Genomic DNA, 15,573 nt, shown 5'->3' with positions numbered 1-15,573 from the left:
TATCGAGCTCGGGGTACGTATTCCGGATCATCCACCGGCTCAGTTTAAAGCCCCTTCTGTACGAGCCCACCATCAGGTCGTCAAAGCGCGACGAGGCAATATAGTCATCGACGGCCTTCTTCTTGGCATCCTCGATGCCCTGAGAAAAGATCTCTGTCCTCTCCCTAATATCCTCTCGAATGTATTCAACCTAATGCTACAAGTCCAGCCTCAGGTCCGCCATATGCTTCACCACCACTCCCATGGCCTCAGTGTCTCTCTGAGACCTCGCCAGTCTGGCCTGTGCAGTGCGAGAAGCCGCTTCAGCAGCCCGAGAAGCCGCCTCAGCAGCGCGGGAAGCCTCTTCGGCAGCTCATGCCCGCCTCGAGCTCCTTTTCGCTTGGGCCGCCAAGGCATGGATAGAGGAATTCACCTACCAAAAGAAAAATAACGAATGTTCAAAAGAGCAATAGCAAGAAAGGTAATGACAAGGAGCCCGACAAGAAGTCACTGACTTACCACCATTACGTGAGAGGCAGCACACGCGGCTACATTGTTCAAAAGAAGCTCGGTCCACGCCGCGACCTCCTCAGGGTAAACGGCGTGGTTCGGCGACAACACGCTCCTGAACTCGCCTTGGCCTATCGAGCCTGAAGGCCCAGCTCGCGTATAAGCAGACTCAGTGTAAGCAGGAGCCCCCGTATAAGCAGCCTCGGCGTAAGGGGCCCCTGTCGCTTCTTGTACTGGAGGGGCCATCTCGGGCTCCCTGGGCGGATCCACTGACGGGTAGCCCGGTACCTCGGGCTCCGCATCTTGGGGCAGTTCGGCACAAGTCCGCTTGGCGACTCGCTTCCTCCTCTTCATGACATGGAAAAGGTTTCACTGCGAGTCTTCTCTGCGTCCATCACACCTGCAAAAAGAGCTCGGCATTAGGAAAACGAAAAAACAGAAAGCAAAACAAAAGGCAAGCCTTTGAGTAAGGAACCTACCCGAACTCAGACCGGCCTCGATGAGCTTGGCCTCCGTCAGATAATGGTGGCATTTTAGCCCAAGCCGTGCCCATTCCCGGAGGCCCTTCGCCGTCTCCCTATCAAGCGTGACACCGGCATCAGGGGCAGCCATCCCCCACTCGGTTTGGAACGGCCACCCCATTGCACTTCGCACCCCGAAGTAGTCATGTTTGCATGCCGGGACCTTGTTAGGAAGATCGTGTAAAAGCTTGAACCCCGGGCGAGGAGACAGGTAGTATGCCCGCCTACGCCCAGGAAGGGGACCCGCTTGCTTCTTAAGCATTAGAATAGAAGAAAAGATCTCCAAGTATAAAGGCAAGATCTGTTCGCAAAAAAGGGAGATAGTCTCCACCAAGTTACGAATAGAATTCAGGTGAATCTGACCGACGGTAACGCCGAAATGGTTCATAACCTCGACGATAAGGGGGTGGAAAGGTAGGCGCAACCCAGTGACGAGCTGCTCCCGGAATATCACGATCTCATTGGGACCGTGTTCCCAAGGGAAGTCGCCCGAGGGTATAAAGTAAGTGTACTCCCTAGGCAAGTTGAACTGGGTGATAAGGGAGTAAAGTTTCTCAGGCGTCATGGTCGAGGGCACAAACTTGTCTAACGTCCGACCTCGACAGAAGGAGGACGCCAAACTACCCGAGGCGACTCGGCCTACGGGTTCAAACTCTTCCTCGAGCTTCGGCTCTACTTCGGGTTCACTAAGGCTATTGGGGGATACAGCTCGGTTCGTAGAACCTGCATCTAACCCCCTCGAAGAGTTGTCTGAGCTATCCGAGCTAGACATCGGGAAGAAAAGGATACCAGGAAGAAAGTATACTCACCTGGAAAAAAGGCAAACGGTCTACGAAAACTTGGACGTGAGCTAAGAACTTGGACGCGAGCTAAAACTTGGACGTAAGCTCAAGAAGCAAAACACAGGAGAATGGCAACGAAAAGCGACTGGGGTCCCCCACTATTTGTACCCATAGTGACCGAAACCGACGGTTCTGATCGAGGCAAATCCAACGGCCCACGATCGCGCTAACCGCACGTCTCCTAAGACCGAGACATGATTGGCCGCACGTCTCCTAAGACCGAGACGTGACTAGCCGCACGTCTTTTGAAACTGAAGGGGCACCGGCGCACGTCTCCCCATGTTAAAGGCGGCAGCGACGCATTTTTTAAATTTGAAATAACGCACGCTGTCATGTCTCCCAGCGACGCGTTTTTTAAATTTTGAAATAAACGCATGCTGTCACGTCTTTTAGCATTTATAGACGGATTGACGCGTTTCCTGACTTTTTGGCGCTCGAAAAACTCGGAGAACTCCTGATGAACGCGCACTTCACGCTATCTATCACACCAGTTCGAAATACGGGTCAAATCCACCCGCCACCTCGCGAACTCCCTGCGCCAAGCCCCTTAGCGCAAGGAGTGGGGGACAATTGATGAAGGAAGATTTGGCCCGACCTCGCAACCACTCAACACGTGGCAGAGGCACCAGCTCGACATGACGGTATACCCCAGGCGCGAGCTCCAAAAGGAGGAACCAGCTGTCCGAGCTCCCCAAAAGGAGCCCAAACTCTCCCTTTGACCCCGAACCTTACGAGGAGCGCAAAGGGCAACAACCCGAACTGGCCCGCCCCAGGGCAATTCGGGCCACACCTCTATCCGAACTCAAGACTTCACCTCGCACACCACTCCAGCACTTTGTCTCTAGGTCGCCGAACTAAACAACCCTACTGTACCTGACACCAAAGGAGTCCGTATCCTGAGGCGGCACACCTGAATGACTTAGGATCTGACGCTTGATAGCCGCACTTCAACGGCCACCTGCCACCGCCACCTCTAGTTACAGAGACGGCTCTGACAAAGAGAGCAGTGGCGGTTCTGCCCCAGCAGGGGTGATGACACCCGAACTGGCAGAAGTGCAGAGGTAATGATACCCGACCTGACAGGAGCTTGGGAGTGAGTGCGCAAAGTGGCTATAAAAGGCCCCCTTCCCCTCAAGAAGAGAGGTATGTGATAACTTTGCGCCATCTGGTTTTTTATCTTGCCTTTGAGGAAATACTAACTTGAGCTTCAGAGCACTCTCACCGGGTTCTTCCCTGGAGATTACTCGCTTTTTCCTCCGTTTCAGGCACCTTTTGCTCCAGCCCGAGGCAAGATCGTTGATAGCTAGGACCGGCCGGATTGCGCACCATCAATTACCATTAATAGTTATCAAATATTTTTAATAAGTATAATTAGTGGTATTAATTCTGTTATTTATAATTAGTGTTATTTTTTAATAATTACAATTATTTCTATAATTTTTGTTAATTAAAAGTAAAAAGATACCAAAAAGTAACATTACTATTTATATTAAAAGTAAGAGTATGAATTGAAAATTACAAAAACATTCAATTACTGAATTATACTAATTATGTTATAATTATTAATTTTTTTCTTTAGTTTTACCAGAAATATTCAATAACCTAATGTTATTTTCCTTGAATTATTTATCAGAAATTATCAATAAGTAATTTATTGGAAAATCATCAGTAAATTTTGAAAATTACCAGAAATTATCAATAAATTGTTAATATTATCAGTAATTACCAGAAGTTAAGTGAAGCTATTCAAAATTACAAAAAAAAGTATAGAAATTGTCAGAAATTAGCAAAAGTTAAAAGAAATTATGGGTAGTTACCATAAATTATTTGTCATTTTGAGTAGTTATTAATTTTTTTATTTCTTATGAATTATTTATTGGTAAATTATCAATAATTATTCAATTTACCATTGGCTTTCAATTTACCATGAAAATAATAAAACTACTAGAAATTACTAGTAATATTCAATTTATTGGGGGAAACAACAAAAATACTAGAATTACCAAAAAATTATCAGTAATTTTTTAAAATTACTAGAAAATATCAATAAATTGTTTATTGGAAAATTATCAATAATGTTTTACTTGAAATTATCACTAAATTGTTAGTATTATCTATAATTACCAAAAATTACTAGAAATTGTTGAAAAGCAATACTTACTAGAAATTATCGATAATTAGCATTATGTGTCGTTTTGAGTAGTTATTAATTTATTAGTATTTCCCGTTAATTATTTATTGGTAAATTATCAGTAATTATTCGAAGTTACCAGAGTGTGTATTCAAAATTACTAGAAATTACCACTAACTCTCAAATTGCCAAGAAAATAACAAAATTACTAGAAATTACCAGTAAGGCCTTGGGTATCCTAAACTTGACCTAACCCAATTTGAGCCTACCCTATATTACATATCTATATATTATCAATATATTCTGCTTGAAAATTGGGCTACAAAACTTAACATTCCTAATCCAAAACCCAACACAAGATGTTGGGTTAAGCTCAGGTAAGGCATAGGTTGGTAAATTTGGGCTTAAGCTTGGATTGGTAAACATGAGCCTTGGTTATATCACTAACTCTCAATTTGCCAAGAAAATAGCAAAATTACCAGTAAAGCCTTGGGTAGCCTAAGCTTTACATAACTCAATTTGAGCCTGCCCAATATTTTACAATATCCATATCTACATATTATCAATATATTTTTGCTTAAAAATCGGGCTATAAAACTCAACAATCCTAATTTCAATCATAGCCTAAGATGTTGAGTAAAGCTCGGGTTGGGCCTAGGTTGGTAAATTCGGGCTTAAGCTTGGGTTGGTAAACTTAAGCCTTGATTGGTAAATTATCCAGAATTATTATCGTTCTATTTTTGTTATTTCTTAGTAAGTTATCAGTAATTTGTAAAATACTAATAATTTTTCTCTTACCGGTCTAGGCCCAACCTCTTAATCCAACATCTCTCTAGCTGGACTTGGGCTTGGGTGTGTTTAGCTTTATAGCCCAATTTGTAAATAGAATAAATTGATAATATGTAAATATATATCATAAAATATTGGATAGGCTCAAATTGGATCGGATAGGACTACACTACTTAGATACATAAATCCAAGCCCAATCCAAATTTAAATTAGGCCTAAGTTTTTTTGCCCAAACTGAGTTTAAAGTTCAAAAACTCAAACCCAACCTGTGAAAAACCTTCAATTGAGTCAAATCAAACTTATAGGTTGACCCCACTTGAATTATACCCTTAAATCTTTTCATCTCAAAAACTCTTAACAAAACCCATCGCACGGGTCTCCACCGGCATAAACACTAAAACTAAAAGGATAAAATACAAAAACCTCTTCTAAAATTTCTGACAATCAGAAAATGTATGTATTTGCAAAATTAGTTTAAAAAAATCATAAAATGGTCTCCTTTTCAGGGACCCAACTGCAGCCTGAGAAGCATTGAAGCTTGTGGGGGAGGCATATAAGAAACATGGCTTCTTTCTTCTTCTAAGTCACAGAGTGAAATCTCGACTCATAGTTGATGCTCATCGCTACATGGATTTGTTCTTCGACATACTACTCCACAAAAAGCATTGGGCTCAGAAGAAGCCCGGTGAGAGTTGGCTACTTCTTCAAACTACCTTGAAAAAAAATCCTTTCTTTCAGCTATTCGTCCTAGTAACAACCACACAAAACCGTAGAAGAATATTTTCTCAACGTCCTCAATGAATATTTCCTCTGTTTTTCCTAAAATATTTTTTCGTAGGTCCGGATTTTTTTGAAAGAAATGAATCGATAATGAGGCTTAACTACTATCCGCAGTGCCAAAAGCCAGAACCCACCCTTAGAACAAAAACTTCACTGTGATCTGACAACAAATGGCATTCGATAAGTCCCAACCCTGAAGCTTTTGTCATCAACATCGATAATATATTCATTGTACGATAAATAAGATCAATAGTTGTATTTATATGCAGGAATAGAATATTAGAATGAATGATTTATATTTTGTTGGATTAATTTCTTTTATTTCAGACTCTGTCCAAAGACAGTACAAGAGTTGCTTGCATAGAGCCGTTGTTAACAACATAACGTTTTCAATGTCGGTCAGTAATGGAAAGGAGATTTTAGTCCAATTTTTCAAAAAATTCAGGAGAGGTATCTGTTACAATAAAACTATAGGGGATGGGATGTTTTTATGAATGTCAGAAACTTCAGGGAAAGTTTTTTGTATTTTACCCGAAACTTAACAAAGACTATAAAATCAAATAACTCATTATTGGATCAAAATTTCCCCAGCCATCATAAATACAATAGCGGCTAGCTGAGTTTCTCCTATCTGGCTAGTTGGATTATTATTAACTTGTTCGTTGAACTCTATCACCGACTCGGTTATAAACATACCATTTCATTTTACACCCGATTCAGTTAAAATGTGAAAAACCTTTTTAACCTCCCTAATTTGTTGTGTAAAAACCACTGATATCATCAACCACAGAACACGGATGAACAGTACTAATTCTAGGTATCTATCTGTTTGTTGATTTATTTATTCTATAAAACACACTGAAAGCACTCTATATAATTACACCCATGTTATTCTGTATTGCATCATCAGAAGCAATTAATCTTCATGGTCCCACAGATCGGCCGCACTCCTGTATGGTCCATCACTTTTGTTCACAAACACATCCTCTCCGTCCAATACCCGCTTCTGCACGCAGAGACTCACGCAAAATTTAAATGCAACAAAGTTTAAAACTCGATCGATCGGATGCAGTAGATTTAGAGACTAGAGCAAGTTATAATTCGTCCAAATGAAAACAGAGGTACAGATACCTGTGCTGGAGAGGAGTACCCTACCTGATTAGGAAGATTGCAGAGCGCCTTGAAGTCCTGGGCCGGGATTTCCCATCCACATACTTGTATGTTTTCTTTGATCCTTTCGGGGTTGGTTGATTTGGGAATGACGCTGGTCCCTCTCTGCAGGGCCCACTTAACCAATATCTGGCCTGGCGTCTTGTTCAGTTTCTTTGCTATTCTATCAACTGTTGGGTCATGGATGAGGTCTCTCCCCCCTTTAGACGATCCCAATGGAGAATAAGCCTGCATTTGCAATAGCAATAGCAGATATATTTATAAATTAGCTTAACTTAACAACATGACACCCATCTCTGTATAAACAGAAGCGTCTGCTCATACATAAATATATAGCTAGGAAACAGAGCTTTTTCAATGATAATTATGATCGATGTTATCCATTCACTATAGCTATCAACAGTACCCAAAAGTCCAAATCAAATCGAACCCAAGAACAGATGTCTTGATTGATCTTACAGTCACATGGATGCCATTCCTCTTGCAAGCTTCCAACATCTTATCATTCTTCCATCCAGGATGCATCTCGATCTGAAGCAAAAAGAAGTAAAAACAAATCAATTATTATGCTTAACAGTTTTTATCAGATTTTGCTATATGATATGATAGAATCTTACATTCTCTCACGTCTCTCTGTGCTGATTTACCTGACACACTGATGGCATGGTTTGAGCAAATTTAAGTAACTTTTCGAGCTTTGTAATTGTGAAATTGCAAACACCAATGTCCCTGACAAGATTATCCTTCACAAGCTTCTCCATCTCTCTCCAAACTCCTTCCATGTCAAACTCCAACACATCCCCAGCCCTTGGAGGCTTCGTTGCTCCATCTTTAAGCCGAAATGGCCAGTGGATCTACAAATATCTCATAACCATGTTAGAGCATAGGTACTATCAACAGATTAAAGCCTGGAATTAATACTACTAGCTATGGAGTCAGGAGGGGATTTCCTGCTCTCTGCAAAGCATTTCAACATGGATTTAATCTACAAGGTTTTGTAGCTTAGATTTAAAATCCCAAAATCAAAGGTTCTACTTTTCTTTTATTTGCTTACCAAATAGAGATCAAGATAGTCCAGCTGTAGTTCCTGAAGGGTGTTCATCAACGCAGTCCTTACCCTCTCTGGTGACAAGTCAGTGCACCTTCAAAACACAATAATGGCAGGTGTTTCTTGGTCAAACCAAATCAATGATTCAATTCCCTATCTTGTTATAAGTATTCAATGATATTATATTATCTGATGTACGTGTATGTCAAATATTGAAGGGAAAGAAGGTCTGCACAGAAGGGTCTAGATTTGCAGAGCAGAGTCGAAAGCATTTACCATAGCTTTGATGTGATGAAGAGATCTTTTCTATCCACGCCTGCTTGAATGGCTGCGCTGAGAGCATTTCCCACCTGAAAGTTGAATTGAAACCATCATCGAAAAAGGCTCAAAATTTGAGCTTCATCAATCTTATTATTAGCAACTGATGTTGGGCTAACCTCTTCTTGAACTCCATACTCTAAAGCCGTATCCACATGTCTGTATCCAGCCTGTAACGTTGATTGCAAAAAAAAAAAAAAATGTTATAGTTGCCCTCAAAAACAACGTCTAGGCAGCAGTTGATTGTATATGAGCAACAAAAGAAAAGTGATTAAACCAGCTGAATGAGTTATGCGAATCAGGAGATATCAATCCCTTTTTGTTTAAGGGAAAAGCGACTCATCAAAATTTTAGGAACATCAAAAGCCATTGTTGTACAAATATTAATTTATACCATAACTCTTTTAAAATATTTATTTTCAAAGGCCAACCAAACATTGAAAAACATCCTTTACTGAGATTTCTTTCATCGGAATCGAATCATGATAAATTCCAGAAAACGAATTTCTAAGAAAATGATAAAAATAACCCGTTGGATGCGTCCCACTTTATGACAGCTCTCATGAAGTTCCTCACTTGAAAACTTACCTAGTAGTTAGGACCCATGAAATAAATGGCTACAGATCAACAAATTAACATACAATCTACACCGTAAACCATAGCAGAAGTAGGAGGAGTGTAATATTTAGTGATTTAGGAGGAGGCAAGTAGGAAGTACCTCAACAATTGCAGTGAAGACAGAGTTGATAGCTTGAGAACCAGACCTCCAAGTACCCAAACCCACGGCTGGTATGCTATGACCGCTCACGAGTCGAAATGACTCGGTGTTCACGTCGCGTGTTACCAATGCATCCTGAGCCATTTCCTCTCAGATTTCAGCTTGCTGCTCTGTTCTACACCTGTATATGCTTTTTAGGGTAATGGGTTGTGGCCTTGTGGGAATGGGATGGTGCCTGGAGGGGCGTTTCCTCTCACTTACTAGTTATTGCAAGTCAGTCAGTCTTCTCACAATTTGATTTATTACTAAGAGGGGACGAGGGATATTCGTGTAAGACTCTAGAAAGTGCCAAGCAATGCAAAAGGCCAGCTGCATGTGGGAACACTTGCCACGCGGTTGACATGTGTTGTAAATGGTGACAACACCACCATCATTTAGTATTGTTGTGGCATCGTATGAACTAAGGGTGTCAATACACCGTTTTAGATCGGACTCCGTCCAGTTCAAAAGGCTGGACGGACCAACACCAATCCGATCCAAAATAATTATGAGATTGGATTTGATCTAATAAATTTATATTAGATCAAAACAAATCTAAATATTCATTGAATTGGATTGAACCTGATTTATTTATGATGAATTCACATTGACTTGAATGGAATTGAATCAAATCCAATTCAATTGACATTCTAAATATGAACAAGACACAATTTAGTATTCATGCGGCTATCAAAGGTTAGTATATAGAGATATATTGACAGTTCTATCACTAAAATACATTCCATACTGATAAAAAAGAACTTCTATGTATGTTTTTTTTTCTGTATTTTAAAATATAAATTTATTTATTATTATAAAAATAAAATTGGCCACATCAGATTCTCTCTTCCACTTTCCCAACCGAGCCTTTTTCTTTATTCTCTCTCCTCATTATATCCTTCCTAGTCCTTCCATGTTGTCACCTCACCACCCTTCTTTTAGTATTCACTAGATTTCCACCCATTTACACTCGTATGTATAGGGAAAATCTAGAAAAATGTAGGTAGAAGGCAAAGAAACCTTTATAAACTTTGTCTTGGTTTTCATGTCTTTCTCTTCCTTTTCCTACTTTTTTCTTTCAAATCAAACATAGCCTGAGAGTGTGCCCCTAGATACATCCATCCTATGAGGAGCCCATCCAATGTCATTGGAGATTTTCGAATGTAAATGAATGGAGCTCTAATGAAGAGGAAAACAGGGGTGTTGAGTGTAGTAATGTGAAAGGACTAAGAAGGATATAATGAGGAGGGAGAGACAATGAAGAATATATTGTTGCCAATTTTCAATAAAAATGGCATTGTTTTTAGAAACTGTATTTTCAAAAAAACACACTCATTGTTCTCTCTTAAATTATCTGTAACTCTTAGGAATGGCAATAAGGTGTGGCTGGGTTTTGCATGCCCCGTTCCTGATCCTGAACTCAATCCCTTCCCGATTTTTTATAATTTGTTACTCTGTAAGTTAATTTTTGGATTTCTTTTGTACTGTTTTTTTATTTATTGGAAAAATAGGTGCAAACTTTATTTAATGTTTGCAGAAAGCCAAAACTGTAAATTCATTACATACATAGCTAATATTTATATTTACATGACCAATAAGTGAAAAAAAAAATGAGCCAGAGAGTTTTGGTTACGGTTTATGTGCTTGATTTGGATATCTTTGAATGATCTGATTAAACAAAATATGTGATCCAGGAGCATGGTCTCTAACCAACTGCCATTGTGGTCTTTACTCTGGATTTTTTGCACTGTCTACTCTGCATCAGATATGATGAACACTTTCTTGATTCCTTCCATTTGAGCTGTTTGAAGAACTTTAATTATAACATGCAATTAATTCAGCATCTTTGTTTCCTGCCGCTTGACATGGATTTCCTATTGTAGTAATGAGGTGGTTTTCTTTCGAGACCAAAGCATAGGCAACACTAGCTAGTAAGCAAGTTCGAACATCTGAAATAAGATTTAGAGAGTTAATCTCATAAATATAAGATTTAATGAAAGGAATTTGAGTGAGAAGTAAAACAAGGTTTTAAATATCAATACAGGCTGATACCACGTCGGTCCTTTATTTTTTTTTTCTAAAATCAATTTAGGGAAATTGATTTAAAACTCCTCCACCCCCTAAATCAGTCAAACCCCCATACACCTTCTGTAGGGACGTATCAGGTTGCTCCCAATAAAAATAACAATACTATAAACCTTAGAGTAAAATAATTATTCAAATTACATTAAAGAGGGACCAACTGGCGTATTTTAGTTACACAAAAGTTCTGCACTCTCATTTATATGGACAATGATTTTATTGAAAGAACTAAGAAATTTCTTAAAACATCTCTAAATTATCTGGCAATTACCTAAAATACCTCTAAAGTTTCAGAAATATGACAAATATCACTCCTGTCCACCAATTGTCTATATGCATATTTATAGGTGACATCACACGACACTTGTAAATTTTCTAAAACTCAATTTTGCCCCTGTCAACACCCAAACACAACGGTGAGGATGGCATCGGTGCCAAATCCCTTTGGAGATTCTCCTTTCCCTATCGGACATACGACTCGTGGGACCTTCGATAGTCATAAAAAACAAGGAGTCAAGGACCACCTCAACCAAGTAAACAACTTGATACATCAAATCCATCCCGGGTAGGCGGGTATGGAGCATTAACGTTGATGCAAATCTATATAGCATCATCCCACTGCACCTCCATTTCATTACTGTATATTCCTGGCTGGTTGAACCTGATGCACTCCCCGGTGGTTGAACTTGGATTACAAGATGAGGATCTGGGCAAAGAAGGAGGAGCTCTCAGCTCTGTTTTTCGAAAACGTCAAGTTTGATTCGTCCCAACTAAAGGTGTTCAGCTTCGAGATTTGGCTTACAATATGTTTTTGGAGGTAGATCAACAATTTGGCTCCTATTGGCATATTTTGAAAATTTGGAAAGTAATTAAGGGCAAAAAAGACTCTTCTGTCAAATTTAACGGTAAGAGGAGGTAATAAAAAGTGATTTTCTGAGACTTCAGAGTTTAGAGGTACTTTTACTCGAGTAGGTTTTGGTCAATAGCTGACTGCCGTGTTCGCATTTTAGTAATTGAGGCGTGTTTGACCATATCATCATTTTTTATTTTTCTAACAAAAGAAATCCCTTTTGATTGCAAATTTGTCATTCCCATTCAAACAGTTCACGCGATGTATTGGATTTTATTTGATTCGCTGTCGTGTAGCTAGCTAGCTATTTGTAGGCTAGTGCTAGTTACATAGGAAGAGGAAAGAGTATCAGTACCAGAGACGACGCCATGTCTTCTTCTCCAACAAAAACCCTAAGGATTGGGATTATAGGCTTCGGGCCCTTTGCTCGGTTCCTGGCAGCCACTATGATCAAACAAGGCCATACGCTAACAGCCACATCTCGATCGGACCACTCGCACCTCTGCACCCACTTGGGTATTCCATTCTTCAGGTACGCACACACACATTCGTATATCTATCTATCTGTAAACTGTAAACCTGCATTTCTTTTTTTTGATACACAACATACGCAACATCCGATTTGTTCATTTACAATAACAAATACAAAAAACAGGGAAATGGACACATTTTTTGATGCAGACAACGACGTGATATTACTATGCACATCCATTTTATCGTTATCGGAGGTAGTGAGATCGATCCCATTTCACCGTCTGAAAAGGCAGACGACGCTTTTCGTCGACGTTCTCTCCGTCAAACAATACCCAAGAGATCACTTATTGCAAGTACTCCCACCAGAATCAGACTTGCTTTGCACACACCCCATGTTCGGCCCCGAGAGTGGTAAGGATGGCTGGACGGCTCTTCCCTTCGTCTACGACAGAGTCCGCATCAGGGATGAAGATACCTGCTCCCGGTTCCTTCAAATTTTTCAAACTGAGGTAAGATTGATTCCCATTTCCCACCGCCGACTGGGTATGTATTTCTTTGGGGCTCTCAGTTTTGCTATTAGATTTTAATTACTAAACTACCCTTATTATCTCCCAGCTTTGATAATTGATATTTATGATGCCAATATCAATACTGCAATTAATTCAGGGTTGCAGAATGGTGGCAATGTCTTGCGAAGAACATGATCAACTGGCTGCTCGAGGTCAATTTCTCACCCACACCATCGGCAGGTACCTATCTTGCCTTGCCCCCCACCCGTACCCCTGAATTATTTCTTTACATGAGGTAATATTTTGTTGTTAATAGGATTTTGTCTGAAATGGAGATCAAGTCCACAGGCATGGACACAAAGGGCTTCCAGACTCTTGTTCAATTGGTAAGATAAGAAATTAAAATTAAGTTAGTTATTAGGTCCATTCTTATCATCCTTCTCATTTTACCTTTCTAATGCATCACCACGAGATCAAACCTATGGTCCAGCCTTTCACTAATTACATAGACAATGTCATCAGAGGTTTGATCATTTACCAGTACACCCTAAATGACAAAGTAAAGCACACTGACCTGAGGCTAACACAAGGTACTTACTGCAGAAAGAGAACACCATCAAAGATAGTCTGGATCTATATTGTGGATTGTTCATGCATAACAAGTTTGCCATGCAGGAGGTATAGGACAAGCTTCCTTTTTTTTTTTTTTAATTTCTATAAGCATATAGTGCATAATGATCCAATCAGTAACCAAATGATACTCATTTTACCAGCTGAGGAACCTGGAGCTTGCGTTTCTCACTGTCAAACAGAAGCTGCTTGAAAAAATGGAGGATAAGTAGCAGAACAGAAATCAACCCTGTTATTTTTTTCTGTTGTTATTCATTTATCATTGTACAAGAACCTTGTCTACAAAAGTCAATCGTGGTTTCGAATAATGGTAATGCATGAGTACTGGTTCATAGTTCCAACACATACCAAACGTAACCAAGAATCACAAATAGTTTTTCTTTCTTTTTTTTTTACTTCTTTTGGTTAGGAATCCCAAATAGTTGAGGAAAACTTTGGATGATGATAACATCATTGTACTATTTGACTATTACCACAAGGCATGTAACCTTACTTCTACCAATTAATCTAACCAACTCATACAGGTTATTTCAGTTCAGTGCTTCTTGACAATGTTTATTCTGTTACAGTTTCATATCCAACAAAAATCTTAATATCTTAAAATCATTTAATATAGTAACGAGGATGTGGTGAAATAAGTAGGTTATCCAAAGCACAGTGGATATGTGAGCTTACATAAATTCAAGCTCTCTAGCCTACCCCATTAACCTAAATATTCAGACCTCAACCCCCCCTCTAACCACAAGAAAGAAAGCAACAGCACATTACCTCATACCATAGATTAGCCACGTTCCAAAGAAGCATCCATGTACCTCAAGAGTCTTACAGGATGTGTTTGGTTCAAAGGAAAAAGGTAGCGAAAGGCTTTCCCTAACTTTTTCCTTCAAACAAAAAATAGCCTTATTTCCTTATTTTCTTGTTATGAATAGCCAATGCTAGAAACAGAGCCAAAAGAAGAAAGTTTCAGATAACCAACAAGCATTTATACTAACCCAATGACTCAAATACCAATTATTCCTAATAACATTAGTTTGAATGGATTAGAACTGGAGGAAGAGTAGGCTTGGGCTGCTTGGGTAGAGAGAAGTTTTGAGGGATGGGAGATAAGAGAGGCTGTCCTTAACATGCAGGGGGATAGAGCCCTGGGGCTGGATGGTTTTCCTTTATTCATCTACCAGATTTGTTGGGACACTATTAAATCTTATTTGATGGAGGTATTCAGAGACTTTCACCATTCAACAGTCATAAACGAAGGTAAGAATTCAATTTTTATCTGTCTAATTCTCAAAAAAAAAGGTAACTTAGAGGTGAAAGATTTTAGACCAATAACTTAGATTATTGTTAAGATCTTGGTAGGGAGAGTTAAAGAAGTTATAAGAGATTTGATTTCTCCAAATTAGTAAGCTTTTGTCAAAGGGAAACAAATTACTATAACATCCTACTTGCAACAGAACTTATTGAAGATAGGAAGCATTTGGGCAAGTTAGGAATGATTATCAAATTAGATCTTGAGAGGGCTTATGACAAAGTAGACTGGACTTTGTCTTCTGAGATGAGGTTGTTTTGCCATACCAGAGGTGGAGGCTGGTTGGGCTCAGGTTGGCTCAAACTTAGATTAAAGGTCTGTGCGATGCCTGGGCCAAGTGCTGAACTTGGAGGCAGCCAGATTTAATACTATGAACATCTGACCGAGCTCTCAAACCAAGCCCAACTTTGAACAGAGTGTTTGGTTAGGTCAGCAAACCTCCCTATTCCAGTAAAGACACCTAAGCCACCTGCATCAAACTCTCTTGCTTCCCACAAGGCTTTTTCTATTGTAATGGGCAGAGGGAGAAGGCTTTTACTATTGCTATTTTTCCAAATCCTCCATAGAATATAACTGACAATGCAACTCGTCTTCATGATCTCTGTTGATCTTCTCTCACCTGGATTGACACCATATGATTTGGATTAATTGGAATTATATCTCTCAATCTATCCCAGATTTGATTAGAAAAAAGGCCGCGAAGGTTTGAACACCTATTTAAAGCCTCAAAGGGACAATCTGTATTGCATGTAGGAGAAGGTTCTCCCACTCCCTTGTGAGCCGGGATCTGTTGCACTTTTTTTCTACAGTTCTGTTTATTTTGTGAGAACTGAGCGGAGATACCCATTTCATATCCACGATCTGGATTATGAATTGC

General features: G+C 39.7%; 2 protein-coding genes across 2 annotated transcripts; one reads left to right on the top strand and one right to left on the bottom strand.

Moving 5' to 3' along the window:
* Window positions 1-6,309: 6,309 nt before the first annotated feature.
* LOC104602502 (aldose reductase-like) lies at window positions 6,310-9,097 on the bottom strand. The gene is made up of 8 exons (XM_010266221.3): window positions 8,807-9,097; window positions 8,208-8,258; window positions 8,047-8,120; window positions 7,777-7,864; window positions 7,370-7,576; window positions 7,182-7,253; window positions 6,708-6,950; window positions 6,310-6,558 (listed from the first exon to the last, which is right to left on the bottom strand). The coding sequence occupies exons 1-8, from the start codon at window positions 8,948-8,950 to the stop codon at window positions 6,469-6,471; spliced, it is 969 nt and encodes a 322-aa protein (XP_010264523.1). The 5' UTR covers window positions 8,951-9,097; the 3' UTR covers window positions 6,310-6,468.
* A 2,888-nt stretch (window positions 9,098-11,985) lies between these two features.
* Window positions 11,986-13,923, top strand: LOC104602503 (arogenate dehydrogenase 1, chloroplastic-like). Its single transcript, XM_010266222.3, has 6 exons — window positions 11,986-12,309; window positions 12,433-12,760; window positions 12,918-13,000; window positions 13,077-13,146; window positions 13,364-13,438; window positions 13,534-13,923. The coding sequence occupies exons 1-6, from the start codon at window positions 12,146-12,148 to the stop codon at window positions 13,600-13,602; spliced, it is 789 nt and encodes a 262-aa protein (XP_010264524.1). The 5' UTR covers window positions 11,986-12,145; the 3' UTR covers window positions 13,603-13,923.
* The last annotated feature ends 1,650 nt before the right edge of the window (window positions 13,924-15,573 follow it).

The sequence above is a fragment of the Nelumbo nucifera genome, chromosome 2 (assembly GCF_055504915.1).
Source record: "Nelumbo nucifera cultivar China Antique chromosome 2, China Antique-T2T, whole genome shotgun sequence".
Lineage (NCBI taxonomy): Eukaryota > Viridiplantae > Streptophyta > Magnoliopsida > Proteales > Nelumbonaceae > Nelumbo > Nelumbo nucifera.
The sequence above is the reverse complement of the archived record's forward strand: the minus strand, read 5'-3'. Positions and strand labels throughout refer to the sequence as shown.

Bases quoted from the DNA above. Each gene is read 5' to 3' on its own strand.
- LOC104602503 (XM_010266222.3), top strand. From the start codon at position 12,146: ATGTCTTCTTCTCCAACAAAAACCCTAAGGATTGGGATTATAGGCTTC. The intron at 12,310-12,432 runs GTACGCACACAC...TACAAAAAACAG, and splicing joins TTGGGTATTCCATTCTTCAG to GGAAATGGACACATTTTTTG. The intron at 13,439-13,533 runs GTATAGGACAAG...TCATTTTACCAG, and splicing joins ACAAGTTTGCCATGCAGGAG to CTGAGGAACCTGGAGCTTGC.
- LOC104602502 (XM_010266221.3), bottom strand. From the start codon at position 8,950: ATGGCTCAGGATGCATTGGTAACACGCGACGTGAACACCGAGTCATTT. The intron at 7,865-8,046 runs GTAAATGCTTTC...TGTGTTTTGAAG, and splicing joins TTCATCACATCAAAGCTATG to GTGCACTGACTTGTCACCAG. The intron at 6,951-7,181 runs GTAAGATCAATC...TTGCAAATGCAG, and splicing joins GGAATGGCATCCATGTGACT to GCTTATTCTCCATTGGGATC.